General features: G+C 43.2%; 1 protein-coding gene across 1 annotated transcript in view; it reads right to left on the minus strand.

The window, feature by feature from the left end:
- Positions 1-19,334: 19,334 nt before the first annotated feature.
- LOC129698546 (parathyroid hormone 2 receptor-like) overlaps positions 19,335-25,964 on the minus strand; it is a 126,622-nt gene continuing 119,992 nt past the window's right edge. The window contains exons 12-13 of the mRNA XM_055637625.1: positions 22,009-22,050; positions 19,335-19,727 (exon numbers count right to left, since the gene is read on the minus strand). Coding sequence (XP_055493600.1) covers positions 19,389-19,727; positions 22,009-22,050 — 381 coding nt within the window. The 3' untranslated portion in view covers positions 19,335-19,388. The remainder of the gene's footprint in view (positions 19,728-22,008; positions 22,051-25,964) is intronic.

Here is a 25,964-nt window from a genome sequence, read left to right on the forward strand (position 1 = left end):
GTGGAAGTGGTACAGGCAGGTTCATTGGTATCATTTAAAAATAAATTGGATAGGCATATGGATGAGAAGGGAATGGAGGGTTATGGTATGAGTGCAGGCAGGTGGGAGTAAGGGGAAAAAAAGTTGTTCGGCACGGACTTGTAGGGCCGAGATGGCCTGTTTCCGTGCTGTAATAGTTATATGGTTATATGGTTATAAGAAATGTTGCCTCTAATTGAGCAATTTTCATAATGTTCCCCATTTTAGATAAGTCTAATGTTTAATAATTATTGTATGTGATTGAACATTGGTGAATGTGATTCATCAACATTGATCATTGTGACAACGTTTCATGTCAAGACCTTGAGTTTACCAGCTGAGGATGGATTTTGATAAGAGGTCCTTTAATTCACCTTTGGTTCTGGGCACCATGTAATAGGGAAGATGTTGTCAAGCTGGAAAGGGTACAGAGCAGATTTACGAGGATGTTGCCAGGACTAGAGGGTCTGAGCTACAGGGCATGGTTGAGTAGGCTGGGACTCAACTCCTTGGAGTGCAGGAGGATGAGGGCTGATCTTATAGAGGAGTATAAAATCATGTGAAGAATAGATCGGGTCGATGCACAGAGTCTTTTGCCCAGAGCAGGTGATTCAATGCCAATAGGTTTAAGGTGAAGGGGAAAAGATTTAAAAGGAATCTGAGGGGTAGCTTTTTCACACAAGGGGTACTGGGGTGTATGGAACAAGCTGCCAGAGGAGGTAGTTGAAGCTGGTTCTAACCCAATGTTCAAGAAACTGTTAAACAGGTACATGAATAGGACAGGTTTGGAGGAATATGGGCCAAACACGGGCAGGTGGGACTGGTGTAGGTGGGACATGTTGGCCGGTGTGGGCAGGTTGGGCCGAGGGGCTTGTTTCCACACTGCATCACTCTCTGACTCAAGGCCCTGTGCTGCTCCAGGGCTTGGAATTCACCACAGAGATGTTTTTTTGGGTGAACTACCCCTAGTCAGAGCAGGTGCACTGGAAATGCAATGGCCACGGAATTGCTCAAATGTCCTTCGAGTTAACGTAAATCTTGTGTCACTGAAATATTTGGAAGAGAGAAGTCCAATTGTCTGGTGTTCTTGCTATTGGATTCAGCAGGTGCTCTTCCATAACACATTGAAATAAAGTACTGAGCTTATATTGAAAGAAATCATGGAAATGTCATTTCTGTCAAATACTATGGCAACAGCACAAATGCAATGAAAATACCATCAACTTAAATCTCACTTCAAGCCGCACATAAACCTAACTTGGATGTATATTACTGTTCCTACAGGTGCTGGGCCAATAATGTGCATTGGTTTGGGACCATTGCTATATTTTAGCAACTGGGAAAGGGCAGTGGTTTGTCATATGTTGTCTAGGAAGAACAATAATTTTAGGAATTAGTATGTCAATTGCAAAGATCCTGGATTTGAATTTGGTTGGGTGAATATTATCATTCACAGAATTGCCAGAGAATGAAGTACATTTCATAGTTTTTTCTTTCATCTCCAGGTCATTAATTTGCTGGTCAGAAGCTAAATGGATCCTCTCACACCCATTAAATGGCTTAACCCGCAGAAGAATGCGTTCCTATTGTTAACATTGCTTTACTATTCCCAAACTCTCCCATTCTGGTTTGCTATCTTTTTATACAAACATAGAAAATAGGTGCAGGAGTAGGCCATTCGGCCCTTCAACCTAGCACCACCATTCAATATGATCATCGATGATCAACAGTACCCCATTCCTGCTTTTTCCCCATATCTCTTGATTCCGCTAGCTTTAAGCGCTAAATCTAACTCTCACTTGAAAACATCCAATGAATTGGCCTCCACTGCCTTCTGTTGGCAGAGAATTCCACAGATTCACAACTCCCTGGCTTAAAAGGTTTTTCCTCATCTCAGTCCTAAATGGCCTACCCCTAATTCTTAAACTGTGACCCCTGGTTCTGGACTCCCCCAACATTGGGGACATTTTTCCTGCATCTAGCCTGGCCAATCCCTTAAGAATTTTATATGTTTCTTTAAGAGCCCCTCTCATCCTTCTAAATTCCAGTGAATACAAGCCCAGTCGATCCATTCTTTCATCATATGTCAGTCCCGCCATCCCGGGAATGAATCTGGTGAAGCTACGCCGCTCCCCCTCAATAGCAAACGTCCAAAACTGAAAATGAAGTTTGTACTAAAGATACCTCAGTTTCAAAGTGTCTTATCCATTTTTTGTGTGGAGTAAAAGCCAAAAAAAAAAGAAATGCTGGAAACACTCAAATGTCAGGGAATATCCGCAGAAATAGAAATGGTTAACTTTTGTATTGTATTGTATTCAAATTTATTGTCATTGTCTCAATTTGAGACAACGAAATGAATTTCCCTTACAGGCAGTATCATAAAAAAAAAATCATTAAAAAATAAATAAATAATAAAACATATTCAAAATAAAATTGAAATTGAATTAAAAAAAAGCACAAACACAGAAAGTCCACGACACAACATAACATAAATGGCACCAAGGTGAGGATGGCACCATAGTCTAGCCAGCCTCCCCTCCGTGTTCATCCGTGGTCGGGGCCTTCCGAGCACCCGCAGTCGCCACCCCGGGTGGCCCGATGTTCAGGCCCTCACGCCGGGCTGGTGAAACACCGACGCCGAACCCCGACGGTGAGCATCCTCCTCCTCAGCGGCCCGGACCTCCCGATCAGCCGCCTCCCGCTGCCGGAGTCTGCAGCTCCTGAGTCCACAGGCCGAGCCGGGCAGAGTCGCAGGACCCCACGCTGTCCATCAGCGCCGCCCGCGTTGGGAGCTCCACAAACCGCAGCTCCATGATGTTGGTGCAGCAGGTCCAGCACTCCAGGCTCCAGACGGCGACCCCCGGTAAGGCATCGCCAGCCCCGCGATGTTCCAGCGCTGTCCTGCCGCTGCTGGAGCTCCGGTCGATCCCGGCAGGAAAGGCCGCGCCAATCCAGGTAGGTAGGCCGCTGTGGGGGGTGTGCCTGGGTGAGGACGTGACTCGAATAATAGTCACGTCCTCACCAGGAAGCGGCTGAAGGACGGTATCCCCCGCACCGTGCCCTCTTCCCCCACATAAAAACACCAAAAAAACACAAAAAAACACACTTTCACATAACTAAATAAACAAAAAAACAAAAAGATACCGGGCTGTAGGTGGAGGCTGCTGGCACCAGCGCCACCGGAAGTACAACACTGTTTTTCACATCAATGGGAGAAAACAAGTGAGTTTTAAATTGCAGAGAAGGTGGAGAAGGAAGGATTGAACAAAGGGAATATCTCTGCTAAAGCTGGGCATGGATTGCCGTGGTGATAACTATAGGTGATGATATCTGGTTCATGGATTAGTGAGGGAAATTCGAGAGAGGGAAAGAAAGGGACATTAAAAGCCGTGCATTGTATATCAGGGCACCAGGGAATGCTCAGAAGATCAAGATCTTCATGGATATAGATCAAACCTAAAGGCGGCTTCCCGCATCCAACATGTAAAGGTGCTTAAACATTGCAAATGCTACAGTGACACAAGAGGCAGCAGATGCTGGAATCTGGAGCAGAAAACTATCCACAGAAGAGGCTCATCAGTTCTAGCAGCACCTATGCAGATATAGGAATTGTGTAGGAAGGAACTACTGCAAATGATGGTTTAAACCAAAGATAGACACAAAATGCTGGAGTAACTCCGTGGGACAAACAACATCTCTGGAGAAAAGGGATCGGTGACGTTTTGGGTCTGGCGAAGGGTCTCGCCCCAAAACGTCACCTATTCCTTTTCTCCAGAGATGTTGTTCGACCCGCTGAGTTACTCCTGCCTTTGTGTCTATCTTCAGGGATAGGAATTAACCATATAACCATATAACAATTACAGCACGGAAACAGGCCATCTCGGCCCTTCAAGTTCGTGCCGAACACTTATTTTCCCCTAGTCCCATCTACCTGCACTCAGACCATAGCCCTCCATTCCTTTCCCGTCCATATACCTATCCAATTTATTTTTAAATTATAAAATCAAACCTGCCGCCACCACTTCCACTGGAAGCTCATTCCACACAGCTACCACTCTCTGAGTAAAGAAGTTCCCCCTCATTTTACCCCTAAACTTCTGTCCCTTAATCCTCAAATCATGTCCTCTTGTTTGAATCTTCCCTACTCTCAATGGGAAAAGCGTATCCACGTCAACTCTGTCTATCCCTCTCATCATTTTAAAGACCTCTATCAAGTCCCCCCTTTTGCCGACTTTTCGGTTCAAAACCACAGCTGCATATCCTGCAGACACAATTGAGATGATCTGCAAGGTCATGTTAAATATTCATATTTCAGCCCACATCATGAAATGCTGTTTAATTAGTAATCAGTTTGTACAATTCCCTTTCGATTATTGCACTTATGTACTTTATGCCAAACACATTTTCTATGTTCGTAATTTAATGTTGAACTTTGCAATGATGCCATTTTTGCTTCTGTTGTTACGAATTAACAAAGGCAACCACAGATAAAATGAGTTTGACATATCCTGGTTTTAGCTTTTATTAGAATTGCAGTGTATCAAACTTATTAAAAAACATTGTTGCAAAGTGTTAGCATCTGGCACTAATCCATGAATTATAATTACACACAGAACTAATTTATTTTACTATTGAACCAGTTGTACCGTTCAAATACTAGATTTTGTTTGTCAATGTTACATCTAGGGTGTTGAACCTTTTGCTGCATGTTAATTTAGGGTTTCTGTTTCTGTGCCAAATTGTGTTCTTTTTCAGGAGCCTTCATGTATTAAAATGTCTCCACATGCATCAGTGAAATGTCACACAGTTGTAGACAGCAATTGTTTGCAGGGAAGATCATTTATATTCAGAACATTTGTTCAACAAATAGCTTTCCAAGTTTTATTAAAAAAACATTAAAGAATAGTAGAGCGATATTTGATAGGAAATAAGTTAAATGAAAGCTCACTTAAACTAGTTTACATTGAGCAGTCATTTTTTTTAAGGTTGATAATCAGTTCCCAATTGGTAATTCAAGATCAATACGTGTGGAGGCAGGAAGGAGATGGGGATTAGGCTACTGCAAGTCCCAAAGAACGCATGTGAAATCAAGCAACTGGGCAGGAAATCCGGTAACATTTCGGGGGCAGATATCAGAAACAATTGGGAGTTGCCTTTGGAGGATAGAGGTTTAAAGTTCAGGGTTGAGAGAAGGGGGTTGTCAGATCCTTGCCTTGATCTGGATGTAATAAACATGCCTCAAGGACACTGAACATAAATGCTTTCTTATATGTGTCCGCCATTCCTTTACATCGTGGCAACATGTGTCCTCTGATCTTTCCAACTCCAAAGGCCCTGTCCCACTTACGTGTCCTTGCCACGCAAATTACGCGACCTCGTGGTCGCGTTGAGGCGGACGGGCATCGTATGGCCGCTCGGGGCTGGCTCCACTGTGAAGTGCGGAGGGGTTTGTAGTTGTGCGCGAGATCGTGCGCTCCGAAATTTTGTAGCGAACGAAATCTTCGCGAGCCACCGGCCTGTCGCAGAACTGACGGCCAAAGTGGGACAGGCCCAAGACCATGGCGCGATGCAACGTCTCATCTCCAACAGCAGCAGAAGCAGGCAAACGATCGTCGAGCTCGGCCTGGCGCTCACGGCCGTTGCGGAACCGGGTCCGCCCCCACTTCTACTCCCTGAGCGGGGCCAAGAAATATGAAGATAGACACAAAATGCTGGAGTAACTCAGCGGGACCGGCAGCATCTCTGGAGAGAAGGAAGGGGTGACATTTCGGGTCAAGACCCTTCTTTCAGACTGACGAAGGGTCTCGACTCGAAACATCACCCATTGCTTCTCTCCAGAGATGCTGCCGGTCCCACTGAGTTATCCCAGCATTTTGTGTCCATCTTCAAATGACGCCACGCGCTCCAGACGGCTGTGCGGTTGCATGATGTCGCGCGCAACCTTCGCGGGACCGTCGTGCCTCAACGTGACCACGAGGTCGCGTAATTAGCGTGCCAAGGACACGTAAGTGGGACAGGGGCTTTAGTAGCACCTGGTACATTTAAATACAATGTCTGAAGAATGCCCGAAACGTTGCCTATTTCCTTCGCTCCATAGATACTGCCTCACCCGCCGAGTTTCTCCAGCACTTTTGTCTACCTTAAATACAATGTCAGTTCCATTGACAGGGGGAGGGTTGGGTTTTAGGTGGTGGGGAGGCTGCAGTTGGCCAGTGACAATGCCGGGAATGGGTCAGAAAACAGTGAAGGTGAAGAAAAGTCATGAACTCCAAGTCCACAAGATGTCCCCTTCCCTTCCACCATCAATCTTCCAGTCTCCATGTCGTGACCAGGTTGCCGATGATACTCTCATCTTCAGGCTTCCCAGTGGTCTGCAGAGCAATAGATAATTAGATGGCGTTACAAATCCAGGCTGCAGAAGCGAGAGTGGCTTCAGGGGATTTAGAGGAGCCAAGTAGCAAAAGGATTTGAGTATAGGAGCAGGGAGGTTCTACTGCAGTTGTACAGGGTCTTGGTGAGACCACACCTGGAGTATTGCGTACAGTTTTGGTCTCCAAATCTGAGGAAGGACATTATTGCCATAGAGGGAGTGCAGAGAAGGTTCACCAGACTGATTCCTGGGATGTCAGGACTGTCTTATGAAGAAAGACTGGATAGACTTGGTTTATACTCTCTAGAATTTAGGAGATTGAGAGGGGATCTTATAGAAACGTACAAAATTCTTAAGGGGTTGGACAGGCTAGATGCAGGAAGATTGCTCCCGATGTTGGGGAAGTCCAGGACATGGGGTCACAGCTTAAGGATAAGGGGGAAATCCTTTAAAACCGAGATGAGAGGAACTTTTTTCACACAGAGAGTGGTGAATCTCTGGAACTCTCTGCCGCAGAGGGTAGTCGAGGCCAGTTCATTGGCTATATTTAAGAGGGAGTTAGATGTGGCCCTTGTGGCTAAGGGGATCAGAGGGTATGGAGAGAAGGCAGGTACGGGATACTGAATTGGATGATCAGCCATGATCATATTGAATGGCGGTGCAGGCTCGAAGGGCCGAATGGCCTACTCCTGCACCTAATTTCTATGTTTCTAAGTGAATGGGCGACAACATGGTCATTGTCATATTATGCAGACAACTGCAAGCTCATCCACTCAGATAAAATAAAATAGGTGGAAAATATTTTAAATGGAGCTTGGAACAGTTTTGGTGTTCAGAGATGTGGGCGGACCACTGAGAGTGAACATGCAAGTAATAGGAATACAAATGACATGTTGTCATATTATTGCAAGAGGATTTGAATGTGACGGGGCGGGTTCTGCTCAGGCCACCTGCCTGCATATTCTGTGCAGTTACGGCTCCTATCCTTACCCTTCTTAATGAAGGATATTCATGTGCTATCAGAAGTTCAGCGAAGGTTCTCAAGCTCGATTCCTGGGATGAAAATCCACAAACTGCAGCTGCTGAAATCTGAAATAAAAAGAGAAAATGCCGAAAACACAACAGGTCGGGCAGCATCTAGCCTGTCCCAATTAGGAGAACTAAACAGCAACCTCTGGTGACATTGCCCGCCATCCAAGGTTTCCATGAGGTCACCGGAGGTTTGGGTCACTCTCCCTAATGGTCGAAAGTGGTTTCCGCGGTGGTCGAGGCTTCAGTGAATGTCATCATGTTTAAAACCGGCCTCGACTAAAATTATCAACTAAATCGATAATTATTTAGTCGCAGGTCTAGTCGAAGCCGGTTTTCTTCATAGTCGAGGAAGGTTTTCAACATATGAGTGGGAGGTTGCAGGTACCTCGACCTTGATTTTTTTTTGGTGGTGCGCAAGGTCACCAGAAGTTGCTGTTTAGCTCTCCTAAGATGCACAGGCCCTTAAGGAAACAGACAGGTCAGCACTAGCTAATGTCCTTATTCTGACACACAGAATAGGGATATTAGTGTAGGAAAGGAACTGCAGATGCTGGTTTACACCGTAGATAGACACAAAATGCTGGAGTAACTGGAGTAACAGGCAGCATCTCTGGATAGAAGGCATGGGTAACGTTCTGGGTGGAGACCCTTCTTCAAGCACCATTTTTATAATTCTGTTGGGCATGCTGTTCAGGCCAGGAAAGACACTTAAAATCTAGAGCCAGATTTTTCAGAAGTAACACGAAGAAACACTTTTACTCACAAGGGTGATAGACATACGAAACTCCTCTTGTGGTACAATTATGACCTGTAAATATGTGTCCGACAAGTTCTAGGCCACCTCTCAGCCACGTATCATTGGATGTTTGAATGAAGTTGGAAGGCTAAGTTGCCTGTAACTATTCTGAAATTCATGAGTGACTCTAATTCCAGTCTGCATCAAATGTGCTGAAGTGGATATGGTCTAAAGCCTCAAGTACCTTGGCAAAAATAATATCTTCAATATAATCTGGTTTGACCACATCAACAATGGGGCCAAGAAAACACACTAATTCCTCTACTTTCTTGATTAATACCGGTGTCAAGGGTCATCCAGAATTGGCCTCCACTGCCTTCTGTGGCAGAGAATGCCACAGATTCACAACTCTCTGGGTGAAAAAGTTTTTCCCCATCTCAGCCCTAAATGGCCTACCCCTTATTCTTAAAGCGTGACCCCTGGTTCTGGACTGACCGAACATGCGGAACATTTTTCCTGCATCTAGCCTGTCCAACCACTTAAGAATTTTATATGTTTCTATAAGATCCCACACATTTCACAAATGTACACTCAGAGCCTGAGCCCAAACCATCATTAATTACTTTACTGATGCATCCAAAATACAACGTTCGTTCAGCTATCCTAGCAAACATACCGTGTTCCCCCAGTAATCAGGGGCCATTGTGATACTGTGGACAATGCAGGTCATTTTCTCTGATCCTGGAACCTGCTCATACAGCGCGGAAACAGGCCCTTCGTCCCAGCGAGTCCGTGCCGACCAGCGATTCCCACACATGAACACTATTCTACACACACTAGGAACAATTTACAATTTTACCAAGCCAATTAACCTACAAACCTGTGCGTCTCTGGAGTGTGGGAGGAAACCAGAGCTCCTGGGGAAAACCGACGCAGGTCACGGGGAGAACGTACAAACTCCGTACAAGCACCCGGTCAGGATCGATCCCGGGTCTCTGGCGCTGTGAGGCAGCAACTCTACCACTGCACCACCGTGCCACCCTCAATGGACACGCTTGCATAGGAACAAGCCCCCATAATATTATTAATACTATTATATATATTACATTCAATTGTCTGACATACCATGTTGGTTCCTCTCTAATTGGCAGAATTATGTTCCTCTCCAATTGTTCGTTCTTATTAGTGTTACGTGCTTTAGATGTCACACATAATCATACCATGGAGGTATGATTACCATATTAGGTATTTGTTTGGTTATTTTCTAACTTACCGTCAAAATTGATTCATGGATGACTTTAAATTGGGACCTGACATTCCAATATTTAACACAAAATGCTGGAGTAACTCAGAGGGACAGGCAGCATCGCTCGAGAGAAGGAATGGGTGACGTTTCGGGTCGAGACCCTTCTTCTTGACTCCAGCATTTTGTGTCTATCTTCGATGTAAACCAGCATCTGCAGTTCCTTCCTACACATTTCTCAGCCAGGGCTTCTGCAATTTCTTCTCTATCTTCCGAAAGTGCCCTTGGATACATCTGATCAGGCGATCCCAAGAGATTTATCTTCCTTCAACGTCTTAGGATATCCCGCACCTCCTCAACTGCAGGGGGGGGGAGGAAAGCGGGAGTGAGGAGAGAAGGTCAATGCATGGCAGGTGCTAGGTAGATACAGGCAAGGTTTTTATTTGAGTTTTAGAGTTTTGAGGCACTTTTTCAAAATTTTTTATCACATAATGTCACACTTAATAGTTTCTTTTTAGGATAATCGAAAAGGGATGTACCAACGGAATTTTGTAGCACAAATGTTCCCCCAATATCCAGAGACCTGAGGTATGGGTTGCACCATATGATCCAAGGGTATTAAAACTATTTAAAATGCAAGACGATAAACAAAATAAATTTGGAGGAATCACATTCTGCAGTTGGAACAAAAGGGAATATAAGTGGAGTTGGAACATAAGCTAATGAACCTATAAAAAGGGGTAAGATATTTGCACAATTGAAATTGTTCAATTCAGACATAATTTTCTTACAAGAAACACATCTCAAATCCCAAGATCAGGCTAGACTAAGGGCCAATTGGATAGGCCAAATATATCAATCTTCATATATTTCGAAATCCAAAGGTACGGCAATTATTATTCGTAAAGGCATACCATTTAAATCAAAGAACATCATAATAGATAAGGAAGGGAGATCTCATAGTTACCGGAGAGATCCACGCTACGCCAATCACCATGGTAAATATATATGCGCCCAATTTTGATAATCCCCATTTTTAAAATAAAATCTTGAATATAATTTCAGAGTTTAATTACCAAAATGTTATAATTGGGGGAGACTTTCATTGCGTTTTAGATCCGTATTTAGATAAATATATACAAAAACAGAGAGGTAATACAAAATCCAAAACTAGTGAACTCTTAAATGCATACATAAAAAATACAAATATAACAAATATTTGGAGGATCGTGAATCCGGTTGGAAGGGAATACTCGTTTTATTCAATGATACACAAAACGTACTCACGTATAGACTATTTTCTAGTGGACACAAAATTAATCCCCTATACAACCCAAAATATCACAACAGCATTATTTCTGACCATTCCCCGCTAACTTTCTTTTTGAAACTGGAAGGAATGTCTAATAATAAATTGTTTTGGAGGTTTAATCCTCAAATTTTAAACGACCCACAAGGGAGTTTAATTTAAAACAACAGATGGACTTTTTTTCTGAGACTAATGACACACCAGATATTTCACCCACTAGAAAATATCAAACTATGTTTAATGCAAATTACAGCCCCCTAATTAAGAAATTAAACGCTCTAATTAAATTTTGGAAAACACTTCTGATGTCTTTAATATGTCGAATAAATGCTACAAAAATTATCTTTCTACCACAAATTCTATATCTATTCCAGTCAATTCCAATATACCTACCAAAAAATTATACACAGTACAATTAGAATTTGGAAACGATGAATACAAAGGCCAAATCAGCTAATTTAATATCATACTTGTATAACATCATTCTAAATATAGAAATGCCATCATCCGATGGAATTAGAAGAGACTGGGAACAAGAACTAGCTATAAAAATTTCAAAAGAGAAGTTGGATAAACATTTGCTATATGTGCATAAATGCTCGATTAACGTAAGACACACTCTAATTCAATTTAAAATCTTACATAGACTATATTACTCAAAAACTAAAATAAGTAAACTTTTTCCTAAAGTCTCCCCTATTTGTGATGAATGTCTATCCCAAGAAGCTATTCGTTTGTTTGAATTCATTTTGCATTCATTTGTTTTCTGTATAAAAATCCAAAAATTTTGGAATGAAATTTTTGAAATCTTCACAAAATTATTTAAAATAAAATTGATACCAAAAGCAGAATTGATTATTTTTGGAACATTGGAAGGCAGCCCTGAACTAACTGAGTTTCAAAAGAACCTATTTAATTACGGTTTAATAACGGGAAAAATACGTATATGTTAATTCTGGAAAAACGCCCCTATACCAATAATAAATATGTGGATTTCAAATATGTTCGAAACATTACACCTGGAAGATATGAGACTCCTTCTAGCAGGCAAATCAGACCACTTCCAAGATTCAAGATTCAAGATTCAATTTATTTGTCATTTGGACCCCTTGAGGTCCAAACGAAATGACGTTTCTGCAGCCATACATTACAAACAAATAGACCCAAGACACAACATAATTTACATAAACATCCATCACAGCTCACATTGCTGTGATGGAAGGCCAAAAAAGCTTGTCTCTCCACTGCACCCCCCCCCCCCCCCCCCCCCCGATGTCAAAGTCAAAGCCCCCGGCTGGCGATGGCGATTGTCCCGCGGCCATTAAAGCCACGCCGGGTGATGCAAGGTCGCACACCGGGTCTTGATGTTAGAGCCCCCGGCGTGCGCTCGCAGAGTCCCGCGGCCATTCCAAGCCGCGCGGGGCGATGGTAATTACCCGCTCCAGGAACTCTTCAACCCCGCAACTCGGGCGGGAGAAGTCGCCGTTGCGGGAGCCTTGAAAGTCCAAAAGACTTGGTCTGCATTTATCGACTTACTACAAGTATAAGGTGCGACAGAACTCTGAAAAGAAATGGTTTCAGGACCTGGTACGGGTGGATGAAAAATACGAAGTTGGTATATCCCTTTCAGCTCTGTTTTCTACTTTTAACATAGCTTCTGTTTCTTTTTCTCTTATTTTCTTTTCTATGGCTTACTTCTTAACTTTTCTTTCTAACTCTTCGCGCCTATGGATCTTTTGTCTTGATCACTTTCACACACTCACGATTCTATCTCAATTTCTTTAACTTTCTTTCTTTTTAAAGCTTAAAAAATGAAGTGGTAAAAGAAATGCATTACGTTATCTTTGGCTTGTATTATTGTAATGTACTCTACTTCTAATAAATAAATAAAAATTTAAACAAATTAAAATATCCATTGACTTGGCCTCCAGCCTTTTGTGGCAAAGAATTGCACAGATTCACCATCCTCTAAAAAAAAATATTTTTCATCTCCTTCCTAAAAAAACGTCCTGTAATTCTGAGGCTATGACCTCTAGTCCAAGACTGTCCCACAAACTGTTCATACTGTTGGGCTTTAAGCTACCCAAGCAGAATATGACTGCTGTTCCTCCAGATTGTGTGTGGCCTCTTTCTGGCAATGGAGGGTTCAGGGACAAAAAGATCAGGATGGGAATGAGAAGGGGAGTTAAAATAATTTGTTAACATCTGGGAGATCTAGTTGGCCGTGGCGCAAGTGTTCAGTGAAATGGTCGTCGTGTCTGCCCTTGGTCTTGTCAATGTGCAGGAGGTCACATGGGGAACATCATAGAGTCACAGTGATACAGCATGGAAACAGGCCCTTCAGTCCAACTTGCCCACACCGACCAACAATGCCCCATCTAAACTAGTCCCACCTGTCTGCGTTTGGCCCATATCCCTCCAAACCTGTCCTAACCATGTACTCGTCTACCTGTTTCTGAAATGTTGGGATAGTCCCTGCCTCAACTAGTTCCTCTGGCAGATCATTCCACACACCCACCATGAAATACACCAAAAAGGTAGTCAAAGGTAGTCGAAGGTAGTCATAGATAGTCTTCATCATAGTCGAAAGGAGGTCGAAGGAGATCGAAGGAGGTTGTCTTCACTCCCCACTATTCGGTGTCCAATTTTCTCAAAGTTAGTCGTAGCTAGTCGTAGCTAGTCGAAGCTGGTCTTCTACATAGTCGAAGGATGTCTTCAACATGTCATTTTTTAAACTGTTCTAAACTCGCCAATTAGGTCGCCCAAGTGGGACAGCCCCTCTAGATACAAAGTTGCACATGGTAATTGCGATAAACATAAACATGGGTGATGAGCAGGGACTCACTGCACATTGCAGTCGTGATGTGCCATAGTTGAGGCAGTGAACATTGAAGAAATATTAATATGAAGAAAGGGTTCTGGAATATATTCCATAATATCAGGCCATTGTGAAATACTCTGAAGGGTAACCCCCATGGTTATATATGAAACAAAACAGCCAATTTTGTGAGCAACATGTTACCTCCCACATGGACCAAACACCAGTTTGAATTACTAATGGGGATTCATAATTTAAAGTGCATTAATAAGAAAAGCAAACAACGTAATCTTTATATGCGCAATTCCTTTATTAAATTGTCACAGACTTTAATTTCAATGCTTCCTTTCCCAAAGAGTACATGAAAGTATTTTCACTGCATATGAAAAGCACCAAGTTGCAAAACTGCACCTACAATCAAAACCACGGTCTTTTTATGATTGCATAATAAATGCACAATGATGTATCTTTTAATAACAGAAATCTCCTTCTTTACAACATTGCTTACATTTCCTTTTCAAGTATTAGCACTCAGCAGGGCAAGGTGATTCAGATTACTTCCCTTCCAGTGTTCTGCTTTCAATTCAGTTGTAGTGCAACAACTTGGTGGCAGTATTTTCAATAGTATTGACTTATATTTGAAAAGGAAAATGTTGTACCAGCAATTGAGAGTTAGGTTCAGGTAAGAAGTGGTTGAATTTGCGGGTGTCAGGGGTTATGGGGAGATGGCGGATGAAAAGGGTTAGGAGGGAGAGATAGATCAGATTGATTGCATGGCGGAGTAGACTTGATGGGCCGAATGGCCTAATTCTGCACATCACTTATGAACTTATGCCAGTTCTTGCCCCACCCCTCCCTGTCACCTCTGTCAACCAGTTATCTCCCTTCCACACCATCCGTCTGAAGAACGGTCCCGACCTAAAATGTCTCCGTCCATCTCCCTCTGCAGATGCTGCCTGACCCTCTGAGATTCTCCAACAATTTGTTTTTTATTCAAGATTCCAGGACTTGCAGTCTCTTGTGCGGATATGCAACTTTCTTGCAATTGCGGATTTCTAGCAATTTTGTACTTTAGTTTTTTTTTCAATAACATCCTTTATTGGGAATATTTTTGTAACCGTGGCATTGGTAGCTGATCTAAGCATTGAATTCACAAAGACTGGGTTGCAACATGCAGGGATGTAGGTGAGAAGAGACTCAGAATGATTTGGTGGGAACAAGGGAATTGAAAGTAAAGGCAAAGCTGGTGCTTAATCTATATACTATTGTCTTGTTTTGTCTTGTTTGTGTGTGTGTGTGTGTGTGTGATGGTATTTTCGCCAAAACGGTACACAGTAGCACTAAATTTTTTTTGAACCTTACTCAGATTTTTTCCGTCGTTGATCGAATCACGTTTCCTTCAGATTTTATGTTATATTTCACAAGTTATTGATATTTAAACTTTAAAAAATAAACAACTTTGAGAAGAATAACTGTGACTCTGCTTTGAGATTTTTCTGGCAACTTCCAGTGATGACATCACAATGGCATCTCACAGTCCTCCAATCACAATGGGATATCATTTACATATGACGCCAATTATGTCACAATGGGATTGTAGCCCTGGTCACAACATTGTTGCTATCCAAGAACACTGAGTCCTGCTAGCTCTAGCAGGTGCAAATGCATTTTTCTTAAAGTCACAGTACAATTAATTTTTTTTAAAGTTTAAAATGAGGGAGTGTGAATAAGGCAAAATGAGCAGCCCCTGCGCAGATGGGGCTATGAATGAGTGGTGCAATATTGTGTTGGGGGAACGGGTTACGTTTGGGCAATGGGTGAGTGGTGCAAACGGGTTGCGTTGGGGGAATGGGTGAGTGGTGGATTATTGCGTTGGGGGAATGGGGCCCAACAGGTCCCACTTGGTCGAGTAGTTTTATAAAATGTTTTGCAGGGATATATGGATCTTTGGTTCATCTAGAAGAGTGTTGCAATCTGGAGCAGACTGGTGGAGGCAGGTTCTGTCACAATATCTGGGTGCGCACTTGAATTGCAAGGCATTGAAGGCAAAATGATGGTACAATGGGATTAATGTGAGTGCTTGATGATGGGCAGTGCCTGCCTTCATGTGCTGTTCGACTCTTTGACTGGGATCAATGCAAGTGAAGCTGCATGGGTGAAATATACTGCTGAGCATTTATTTTGAGGTGAAGATGAATGTGGGCACAGATTGGCAGGAGTTAACACCAATGTGAATAAACTGATGGCAGCTAGGACTACTGCTGATTGTGAACTCATCACATCAAGAGGATGGACACAAAATGCTGGAGTAACTCAGCGGGACAGGCAGCATCTCTGGATAGAAGGAATGGGGGACGTTTTGGTTTGAGACCCTTCTTCAGGCGCATTCCTTCTCTCCAGAGATGCTGTTTGGTAGGCGACGCGACTCTCGTCAGCAGCGGCCTCTGCAGCCCGTCTGCGTTTTTATTATTTTTTGTCTATGTTTTTATATAGTTTTTTTTTTTTTTTTTTTTTTTGTTTGGTTTTTTTTGTTTTTTGTGGGGGGTGGGGGGGGGGGGGGTGGGATGGGGGGAGGGGGTAACTTTTTAAATCTCTCCCTGCATGGGAGACCCGACCTTTTCTTTGTCTGGTCTCCGTTGTCGTTGGGGCTGCAACGAGGAGCGGCCTCCTAAAGGGGAAGACCGGGGGCTCTGGTGCCAACGACTCACCTCCCCGTCGCGGAGCTGGCCGAGTCCGGAGCGGGTGGAGCGGTGGAGCGCTGCTGCTGCTGCGGCCCGACCTCTGGAGATTCGGAGGCTGCAACTGCGGGTCTGGCGGACAGCGGCACCGGGAGCCCGCGGGTCACTGGAGGGAGACCGCTTTTCAGGGCTCCCGCAATGGCAACTTCTCCCGCCCGAGTTGCGGGGTCGAAGAGCTCCTGGAGCGGGGCCTCACAGCACCGCCCCGCGCGGCTTGCAATGGCCGCGGGACTCTGCGAGCGCACGCCGGGGGCTCTAACATCAAGAACCCGGTGTGCAGCCTTGCATCACCCGGCGTGGCTTTAATGGCCGCAGGACAATCGCCATCGCCAGCCGGGGGCTTTGACTTTGACTCTGACATCGTGGGGGGAGAGTGCAGTGGAGAGATAAGTTTTTTTGGCCTTCCATCACAGCGATGTGATGGATGTTTATGTAAATTATGTTGTGTCTTGGGTCTATTTGTTTGTAATGTATGGCTGCAGAAACGTCATTTCGTTTGGACCTCAAGGGGTTCAAATGACAAATAAATTGTATTGTATTGTATTGTATTGTCCCGCTGAGTTACTCCAGCATTTAGTGTCTATCTTCGGTGTAAACCAGCATCTGCAGTTCCTTCCTACAACAGCAAGAGGATACAGGTGCCACATATCAGAAATTGGATGAAGCAACTTATTATTATCAAGGTAGATTATTCCATCACTGGAAGTTGAAGAGAGCAGTCTCGTTCCATCAAATATTTATTGTGATTGTGATTGATAATTTTTTTAAATTACGTTTTCTTTGTTGGTTTTCAACCTCTTTTAATCGTCCATTGATTCCACATTCTCTTCAGGTTATATTGCAATTAATATTCTAAATTGCACTTCAGGATTTGGACCTTCCCCAACCCGATCAGGACTTATAGTACTGGAGGCACACTGTTGCCTCTATTCACACAGTTTGCTGACCACCAACAGAGGGAAGAGAACTGTTTTGTCTTTGCCTTGATTACCACCACTGTACAAGAGCCCATACAAAGTGTGCAGGAAGGAACTGCAGATGCTGGTTTAAACCGATGATAGACACAAAAAGCTGGAGTAACTCAGCGGGTCAGGCAGCATCTCTGGAGAAAAGGAGTAAGTGATTAAGAAGGGTCTCTACCCGAAACGTCACCTATTCCTTTTCTCCAGAGATGCTGCCTGACCTGCTGAGTTACTCCAGCTTTTTGTGCCTATCTTCAGTATAAGTGTTAGTTTGGTCGATGCTGTCAAATCCAAGCCACTAATCAGTGTCTTACATAGAAACATAGAACATAGAAATTAGGTGCAGGAGTAGGCCATTCGGCCCTTCGAGCCTGCACCACCATTCAATATGATCATGGCTGATCATCCAACTCAGTATCCTGTACCTGCCTTCTCTCCATACCCCCTGATCCCTTTAGCCACAAGGGCCACATCTAACTCCCTCTTAAATATAGCCAATGAACTGGCCTCAACTACCTTCTGTGGCAGAGAATTCCAGAGATTCACCACTCTCTGTGTGAAAAAAAGTTTTCCTCATCTCGGTCCTAAAAGATTTCCCCCTTATCATTAAACTGTGACCCCTTGTTCTGGACTTCCCCAACATTGGGAACAATCTTCACCTCCCCTTTCACCCAACCTTTGGAGAAATACATGGGACTTAAGCACCATTTGGGTCAAACATGGGCAATTTCTAGCATAAAACTGCTGGAAGAATTCAGTGGGTCAGGCAGCACCTGTGGAAGCAAGGAGATGGTCAATACCTTTGGTCGAGACATTGCATCAGGTCTAAGAGTGAAGAGGGAAGATAGTAAAGAGAAGGGGAGAGGTGAGACAGAGACTGATAGGCTATGGGAAACTAGATACAGGAGTGATGATAGGGAGATGGAACCAGCAGGGGATCTGAATGATTCTAGACAACGTGGGGGTGAGGTAAGGGATGGAAAAGATGAACAAAGGGAGAGAGAAGATAGACACAAAAAGCTGGAGTAACTCAGCGGGTCAGACAGCATGACTGGAGAGAAGGAATAGGTGATTTCAAGTCGAGACCCCTCTTCAGATTTTCCTCCAGAGATTCTGTCCAACCCGTTGAGTTACTCCAGCTTTTTGTGTCTTTGGTTTAAACCAGCATTTGCAGTTCATTTTGTAAGAAAGAACTCCAGATGCTGGTTTAAATTGAAGGTAGACACAAAATGCTGGAGTAACTCAGCGGGTGAGGCAGCATCTTTGGAGAGAAGGAATGGGTGATGTTTCGGGTCGAGACCCTTCTTCAGACTGAAGAAGGGTCTCAAACCATGAACCATTATTATTCAGACTGAAGAAGGGTCTCGACCCGAAACATCTCCCATTCTTTCTCGCCAGAGTTGCTGCCTCACCCATTTGCAGTTCCTTCCGACACAAAGGGAGAGAGAATCCTGTTTGACAGGTGGGAGTGGGAAAGGAAAACAGGGGAATTGGTTACTTGAAATAGGAAAATTGAATGTTTATACCACTGTCGGGCACCCAAGTGGAACATGCAGTGCAGTTCTAGCTTGCATTTGGCCTCACTGCAGCAACAGGGAAGGCCAAGCATTGACAAGTCAGTGTGGAATTCAGAGGGAAGTTGAAATGACATCAAATCAGAAGCACAAGACAAAGCCAGTCATTTAAATGTTTTGCTTCCTTTAAACAAGTGAAGAGAAATTTACTTATTAAGAAACAATCGTTACATTTGTACTTTCAACAGGATTCAGCATTCACTATTTATACAAGCATTGACTTAAAACTGTGTTTATTTATTTTAAAACCTTTTGCAGAAGCGAAGGGAGAAGGAAAATACCTTACAGCTTCTCACACAAATCATACGTAGCATGGTAAAATATGAAGTAGATGAAATTTGAATCACATAGCACAGAGATAGATTAGCCATGATTGCATGGCAGAGTAGACTTGATGGTCCAAATGACCTAATTCTACTCCTATTCCTTATGATCTTATGATCTTATGACCTTATATGCAACAATCTACAGTTTTATCTGAGCTGAATAATACTAAATGAACATACAAAACATTTTTGATGGGGAAATATTAATTTAATTATAACTTTGTTGTGCTTTAAATCAGTTCTTCACGTCTCCGTTTGTCTTCTAAGCTGGTTTTGAGTGTTCTCGAAGGAAAATGATATCTTCTTGTTTTTTTTCATTTCCGTTGAATTCTTCTGGAATGGCTGCCTGGATACTGTCGTGGTCAGAGCTGCTTCTTACACACCCAGGTAAGGTCAGCTGAGCAATTTCCTGCTTGGCTCCATTCTTGCGGAGTTTGCACGTTAACAGTGACATGTGCCCAGTCACCTGCTCGTGGCTGGCCGTGCTGTTGGTCAGGTTGGTTAGTGCCGTGGCATATCTGTGCGAACCATAACTTGTCTTGCCATTCCAGTCCATGGACAGTGTCCACCTTGTCCATAACTTTTTAATTTCTGTCTGAACCTTTGGAAAATGAATGTCTAATTATATTAAACCAAATTGACATTTGTTTTTATTTTAATTTAGTGTAGTTTAGAGATACAGTGCGGAAACAGGCACCTTGACCCACCCGAGTCCACACCGACCAACGATCTCCGCACACTACACTGGAGACAATTTTACATTTATACCAGGTGAATTAACCTACAAACCTGTGGGAGGAAACTGAAGATCTCGGTGAAAACCCACGCGGTCACGGGGAGAACGTACAAACTCCGTACAGACAGCACCCAGAGTCAGGATCGAACCTGGGTCTCTGGTGCTGTGAGGAAGCAACTCTACCGCTGGGCCACCGTGCCGCCCCTAAATTTAAGCTGGAGCTTTTTATTGTAAATGGGAACTGAGGGATTCCACACAAAGAGTAAATAAAATCTGGAACGAGCTGCCTGAGGTGGTGCCAGTGAAAGGAACAGTAACAGCATTTCGGAGGAGCCACAAGAAACTGCAGTTGTTGGGAATCTTGAGCAAAACACAAAGTACTGGTGGAACTTAGTGGGTCAGGCAACATCCGTGGAGGGAAATTGACAGATGACGTTTCAGGTCAGGACCTTCTTCAGGCAGGTTGGAGAAATGGGAGAGAAAGCTGGAAGGGTCAGGTGGGGGTGGAAATAAAGCCTGGTCAATGATAGGTGTTTATAGGAGACAGAGAAGGGGTTGGCTGGCAGATGATGGGGTAAGTGACAAAGGCTCGAGATGAAATGGAGTCAACAGGGGTGATAAGTAGAAGAGGAGTGAAGTGCAAAGTGAGGGGGAAGGTTATGGGTGTAAGGGGACAGGGGGGAGAGAGGGGGATCAAAGGTTAATGGAGAACTTGGGACAGGCACATATAATGGAGAGGAAAGGAGCAGGGTGACTAGGGGTAGAAAATGGTGGGAGAAGTGTGTGGGATGAAGGGAAACATGGGAAAGAGACAGGAGGTGGGGGGAGATAGTACTCAATATTGGAGAATTCAATGTACATACAGCTGAGTTACAAACTGCCTAAGGTGCTTTTCCTTCAGTTTGCGGCTGGCCTCTCTCTGGCAATGAAGGAGCCCAAGGACAGATGTGAGGATGGGAAGGGGAGTTAAAATAGTTGGCAACCGGGAGATACAGTGGACCCTGGTGGATAGAGCTCAAGTATTCGGTGAAACGGTGGCCTAGTCTACATTTGGTCTCAGCAGAAATGTCAGAGGATGTTGTGTTGGGTGGGGAGGCACCTGGACAGGTACTGATGGAATTAATGCAGGCAGGTGGGATAAGGGAGGTTGGTTTGTTGGTCAGTGTTGATTTGGTGAGCTGAAAGTGTTGTTTCCATGATGTACAAGTAAGTCTATGACTCCATGAGCAGGAGTGAGCTTAATGACAACCACAGGGAGATTTGTCAGGAAGTTGTAGCAGCAGGGATGAGATGTACTACCTTCAGATTCAGAAACAGGTTAAATGACACTGCACCAATATCCCGGGAAATGGATCATTGAACCAGAGATATTCTGAATTCCACTTCGAAAGCTGGGAAGATTTAAATTTGCCATTAAATAACTTGAATAAATTAAATAAATGGAACTAATTAATTAATTAATTAATCTGATTACATTATCAAGTGGTTAATTAATCATATTTCTAATTTATTCATTAATTAATTAAATTATATATTTTAATAATGAATAATATCTTTAACAATGTATATCATATAATAATTATATATAATATTATAGAAAATAATTTATAATATTATCATATTAATTAATTCTATTATATCATATATTTTTATTGATATATTAAATTATAACTTAAATGAATTAAATAAATCTTGCAAATCTTCAACAATGAATCAATTAGATTGTGGAGAAAGTCCATTTGATTTAGGAATGCTGCCCTTACAGTTGGACCTGGCGGTGAGTCCATACTGACCAATTCTTAATTTAGTTTTCTGACTCTACGTCAGAAAATGCTGGAAATATTCAGCAGATCAGGCAGTCTGTGCAAAAGAAAATAGAGATAACACCAAAGGCTGAAGGCCCTTCACCACACCTGAAATGTTAATTACCATTATTTCTCCTTCCGCAGATGCTGCCTGACCCGTTGAGTGTTTCTGCCTCAACCGTTCCTGTTTCTATTTCAGATTTTGAGCATCTACAGTTGTTGACTCTGATGATTTCCGTGTAAAAAAATGGGGAAATCCAAAATATCTTTCCAAGGAGAAAGTGACCGATTTAATCTGGTTGTGGGTGCATTCTTGACGGCAAAGTAAAAGGATGACTTACCTCTCCAGTGCAGAAACAGTAGATGATTGCAACAAAGAATCCCTGCAAACAACAGACCCATCCAACAGCATTAGAATAATAGTCAAATTAACATCGGTCAAAAATCAAAATAGAACAGCAGTGATTCCAACCTGAATCCTCAGCAGGACTTACAGAAACTTGAATTCTACACAACCTCCCATTTATTCTAAATGTGGCCCCTGGTTCTGGACTCGCCCAACATTGGGAACATTTTTCCTGCATCTAGTTTGTCCAGTCCTTTTATAATTTTATATGTTTCTATAAGATATCCCCTCATCCTTCTAAACTCCAGTGAATACAAGCCTAGTCTTTTCAATCTTTCCGCATATGACAGTCCCGCCATCCCAGGGATCAATCTCGTGAACCTACGCTGCACTGCCTCAATCACAAGGATGTCCTTCCTCAAATTTGGAGACCAAAACTGGACACAATACTCCAGATGTGGTCCCACCAGAGCCCTATACAACTGCAGAAGAACCTCTTTACTCCTACACTGAAATCCTCTTACTATGAGGGCTAAGGGTATGGAAGGGTATATGGAAGTGTAAGGTGTGAAAACGACAGATCAAAGCAGACGATAAGGAAATGTAGAATGGTTCATTGTTAGCTGAGGGGAAGGTGACAACACAACACAACACACAATCAGTAATATTTAATCAGAAGAACAGTAGACCAAGTCAGAGAACTAGGATGAGGGAGGGATGGAGAGAGAGGGAAAGCAAGGGTTACTTGAAGTTAGAGAAGTCAATATTCATATCACTGGGGTGTAAGCTGCCCAAGCGAAATATGAGATGCTGTTCCTCCAATTTTTGCTGGGCCTCACTCTGACAATAGAGGAGGCCCAGGACAGAAAGGTCAGTATGGAAGATGAGAGGGGGAGCTAAAGTGTTTGGCAACCAGGAGATCATGTAGGCCTAGGATGACTGAGCGAATGGGTTTAACAAAATAATCGATAAGTCTGTGCTTGCTCTTGCCGATATATAGGAGTCCACGTGTGGAACAGCGGATACAGTACATGAGGTTGGAGGAGGTGCTAGTGATCCTCTGTCTCACCTGACAAGACTGTCGGGATCCACGGACGGAGCCTAGGGAGAAGGTGTTGTATCTCTTGCGGTTTCAGGGGAAGGTCCCTGGAGAGGGGAGGGTTTGGTTTGGATGGGAAGGGATGAATTAAGCAGGGATTTGTGGAAGGAACGGTCTCGGCGGAAAGTAGAAAGAGGTGGTGGTGGGAAGATGGAGCTAGTGGTGGGATGATGGGAAAATGTGGCTAGTGGTGGCATGACGTAGTGGGATGCAATATATAGATAGCCTCCTTAACGTAGTGCCTTTGGAACAAGGCTGCATTGTGATCTGGTGCTAAGTGGTCCTGTCTGAACCCAGACTCAGCATTGTTTAAGAACGAACTGCAGATGCTGGAAAAATCGAAGGTGGACAAAAATGCTGGAGAAATTCAGCTGGCGAGGCAGCATCTATCAGACCGAGGTGAAGAAGGGTCTCGGCCTGGAACGTCACCTATTTCCTTCGCTCCATAGATGCTGCCTCACCCGCTGAGTTTCTCCAGCATTTTTGTCTACCAGACTCAGCATTCGTAACCGTGCTATTGCTGAGTATAATAATTTGACTGCATTGCCAATGGCATCAGCTATTTCTTAGCCAATGCTTGACAATGAGTCAAAGGGGATGACCATTGATTGGAATTGTCCTGATTTTTCTGAATAGGACATCATTGAGCAATTTTCCATTTTGTCAGATGGATGCCAGTGTAGTAAATGAACTGGAGAATTAACACTTGGAAGTGACATTGGAAAATGTGTCAGTGCCAATTTATCCCTGATCCAGTTCACACTACAAAATCTACTAAGCAATAAGGCTCCGTTCAAATTTAGGGTGGCACGGTGGTGCAGCGGTAGAGTTGCTGCCTTACAGCATCAGTAGACCCGGGTTCAATCCCGACTACTGGTGCTGTCTGTACGGAGTTTGTACGGTCTCCCCATGATCTTGTCTGAGATCTTCAGTTTCCTCCCATGTTCCAAAGATGTACAGGTTTGTAGGTGAATTGGCTTGCATTAAGTGTAAATTGTCCCTAGTGAGTGTAGGATATTATTAATGTGCGGGGATCGCTGGTCAGTGGACTCGGTGGGCCGAAGGGCCTGTTTCCGCACTGTCTCTCTAAACTAAATTAAATTATCTCCATTGAGGATGATTCTCTTTAAATTGGAGCATGTACAATCCAAGAGTGATTTTATGAATAGAGTAAGCACTGATCTGGATTTGATTACATTTTTAATGGTTATTTGATAGGATTGCCAGATGTTATATTATAATCAATCTACATGGGTCACAGTTAATGACTTGTTTAGTTTAGCTTAGTTTAGTTTAGAGATACAGCACGGAAACAATAGACAATAGACAATAAACAATAGGCACAGGAGTAGGCCATTCGGCCCTTCGAGCCAGCACTGCCATTCAATGTGATCATGGCTAATCATCCACAATCAGTACCCCATTCCTGCCTTCTCCCCGTATCCCTTGACTCCACTATTTTTATGAGCCTTATCTAGTTCTCTCTTGAAAGCATCCAGAGAACCGGCCTCCATTGCCCTCTGAGGCAGAGAATTGCACATAAACAGTCCATGCCAACCAGCAATCTCTGTACACTAACTCCATACTACACACATGAGGGACAATTTTACAATTATAGCAAGTGAAATAACCGATAAACCTGTATGTGCGGGAGGAAACCAGAGATCCCGTAGGAAACCGATTTCCTTGGTTCCACAGATGCTGCTGCACCCGCTGAGTTTCTCCAGCATTTTTGTGTATCATAGAAAACCTACGCAGGTCACAGGGAGAATGTACAAACTCTGTACAGACAGCACCTGTAGTCAGGATCGAACCCGGGTCTCTGGCGCTGTAAGGCAGCAACTCTACCGCTGCGCCTATTTACTTATATCTACTTGTATTTAAAACACATTTGTACTCCCTGGCTTTTGACCATGCCTGAGGCTTTGCTACTGTTTGTGGTGTTTTTGATGTTTCTTTATTTTACATGTCTTTTCCTACTATTTCTTTTGATTGTTATTTTTGGTGTGTATTAACTTTTTTGTCAATGAATAGTGATGTACAGCACTTTGTTGCAGCTATGTTTGTTTTTAAAGTGCTCTATAAATAAAATTATTATTATTTTATTATTATTATTTACTTATAGTTATAAATAAGAAGTGTTCATGTGCAGTTCAACACCAGTTAAACATAAACACAAAGGAAATTGAAGCAGGAGTAGGGCAATGTGACCCCTATAGCTTCCAAAATGTTGGCGAATCTGATTTTGGGCAGATCATCACTTTCCTATTTGATTCCCTTAACCCTTGATTCCCCCAAAATCTGAGACTATTGTCAATTGTGAATCGCAACCTGGTTTACAATGGCTCAGTTTGCGTTAGAAACTTATTTTTATGGAAAGAATGTTATCCATCTTTTTGCCAACATTTCTTTACTACCCTGTTGAAAACAAATGATTACACTGCATATATCAAAATGTATTCTTCCTTCAATATTCACGATTCACCAAGCGCTAAAAGCCTGTGGAATCCAAGCACAGCAAACCAGATTCAATTTTACCTTCTCCTAGCTAACGATGATCTATTCCCTGAGCTCCGTCCCCTTTGATGTCTCATTTTCACACCTTGCACTTCCTTATCTCTGTGTCTCCCTCACCCCTGAATCTCAGTCAGAAGAAGAGTCTCGACCCAAAATGTCACCCATTCCTTCTATCCAGAGATGCTGCCTGACCCGCTGAGTTACTCCAACATTTTGTGTCAAAACCAGATTCAATCCTGACCTTTAGTTGTCAACCCTTTGACCGAATGGGATTCCCCCATGAGTTCCGATTTCTTCCTATATTCCAAAAATGTGTGAGTTGGTAGGTTAATTGC

This window comes from Leucoraja erinacea, chromosome 7 (genome assembly GCF_028641065.1).
Source record: "Leucoraja erinacea ecotype New England chromosome 7, Leri_hhj_1, whole genome shotgun sequence".
NCBI classification, from domain to species: domain Eukaryota; kingdom Metazoa; phylum Chordata; class Chondrichthyes; order Rajiformes; family Rajidae; genus Leucoraja; species Leucoraja erinaceus.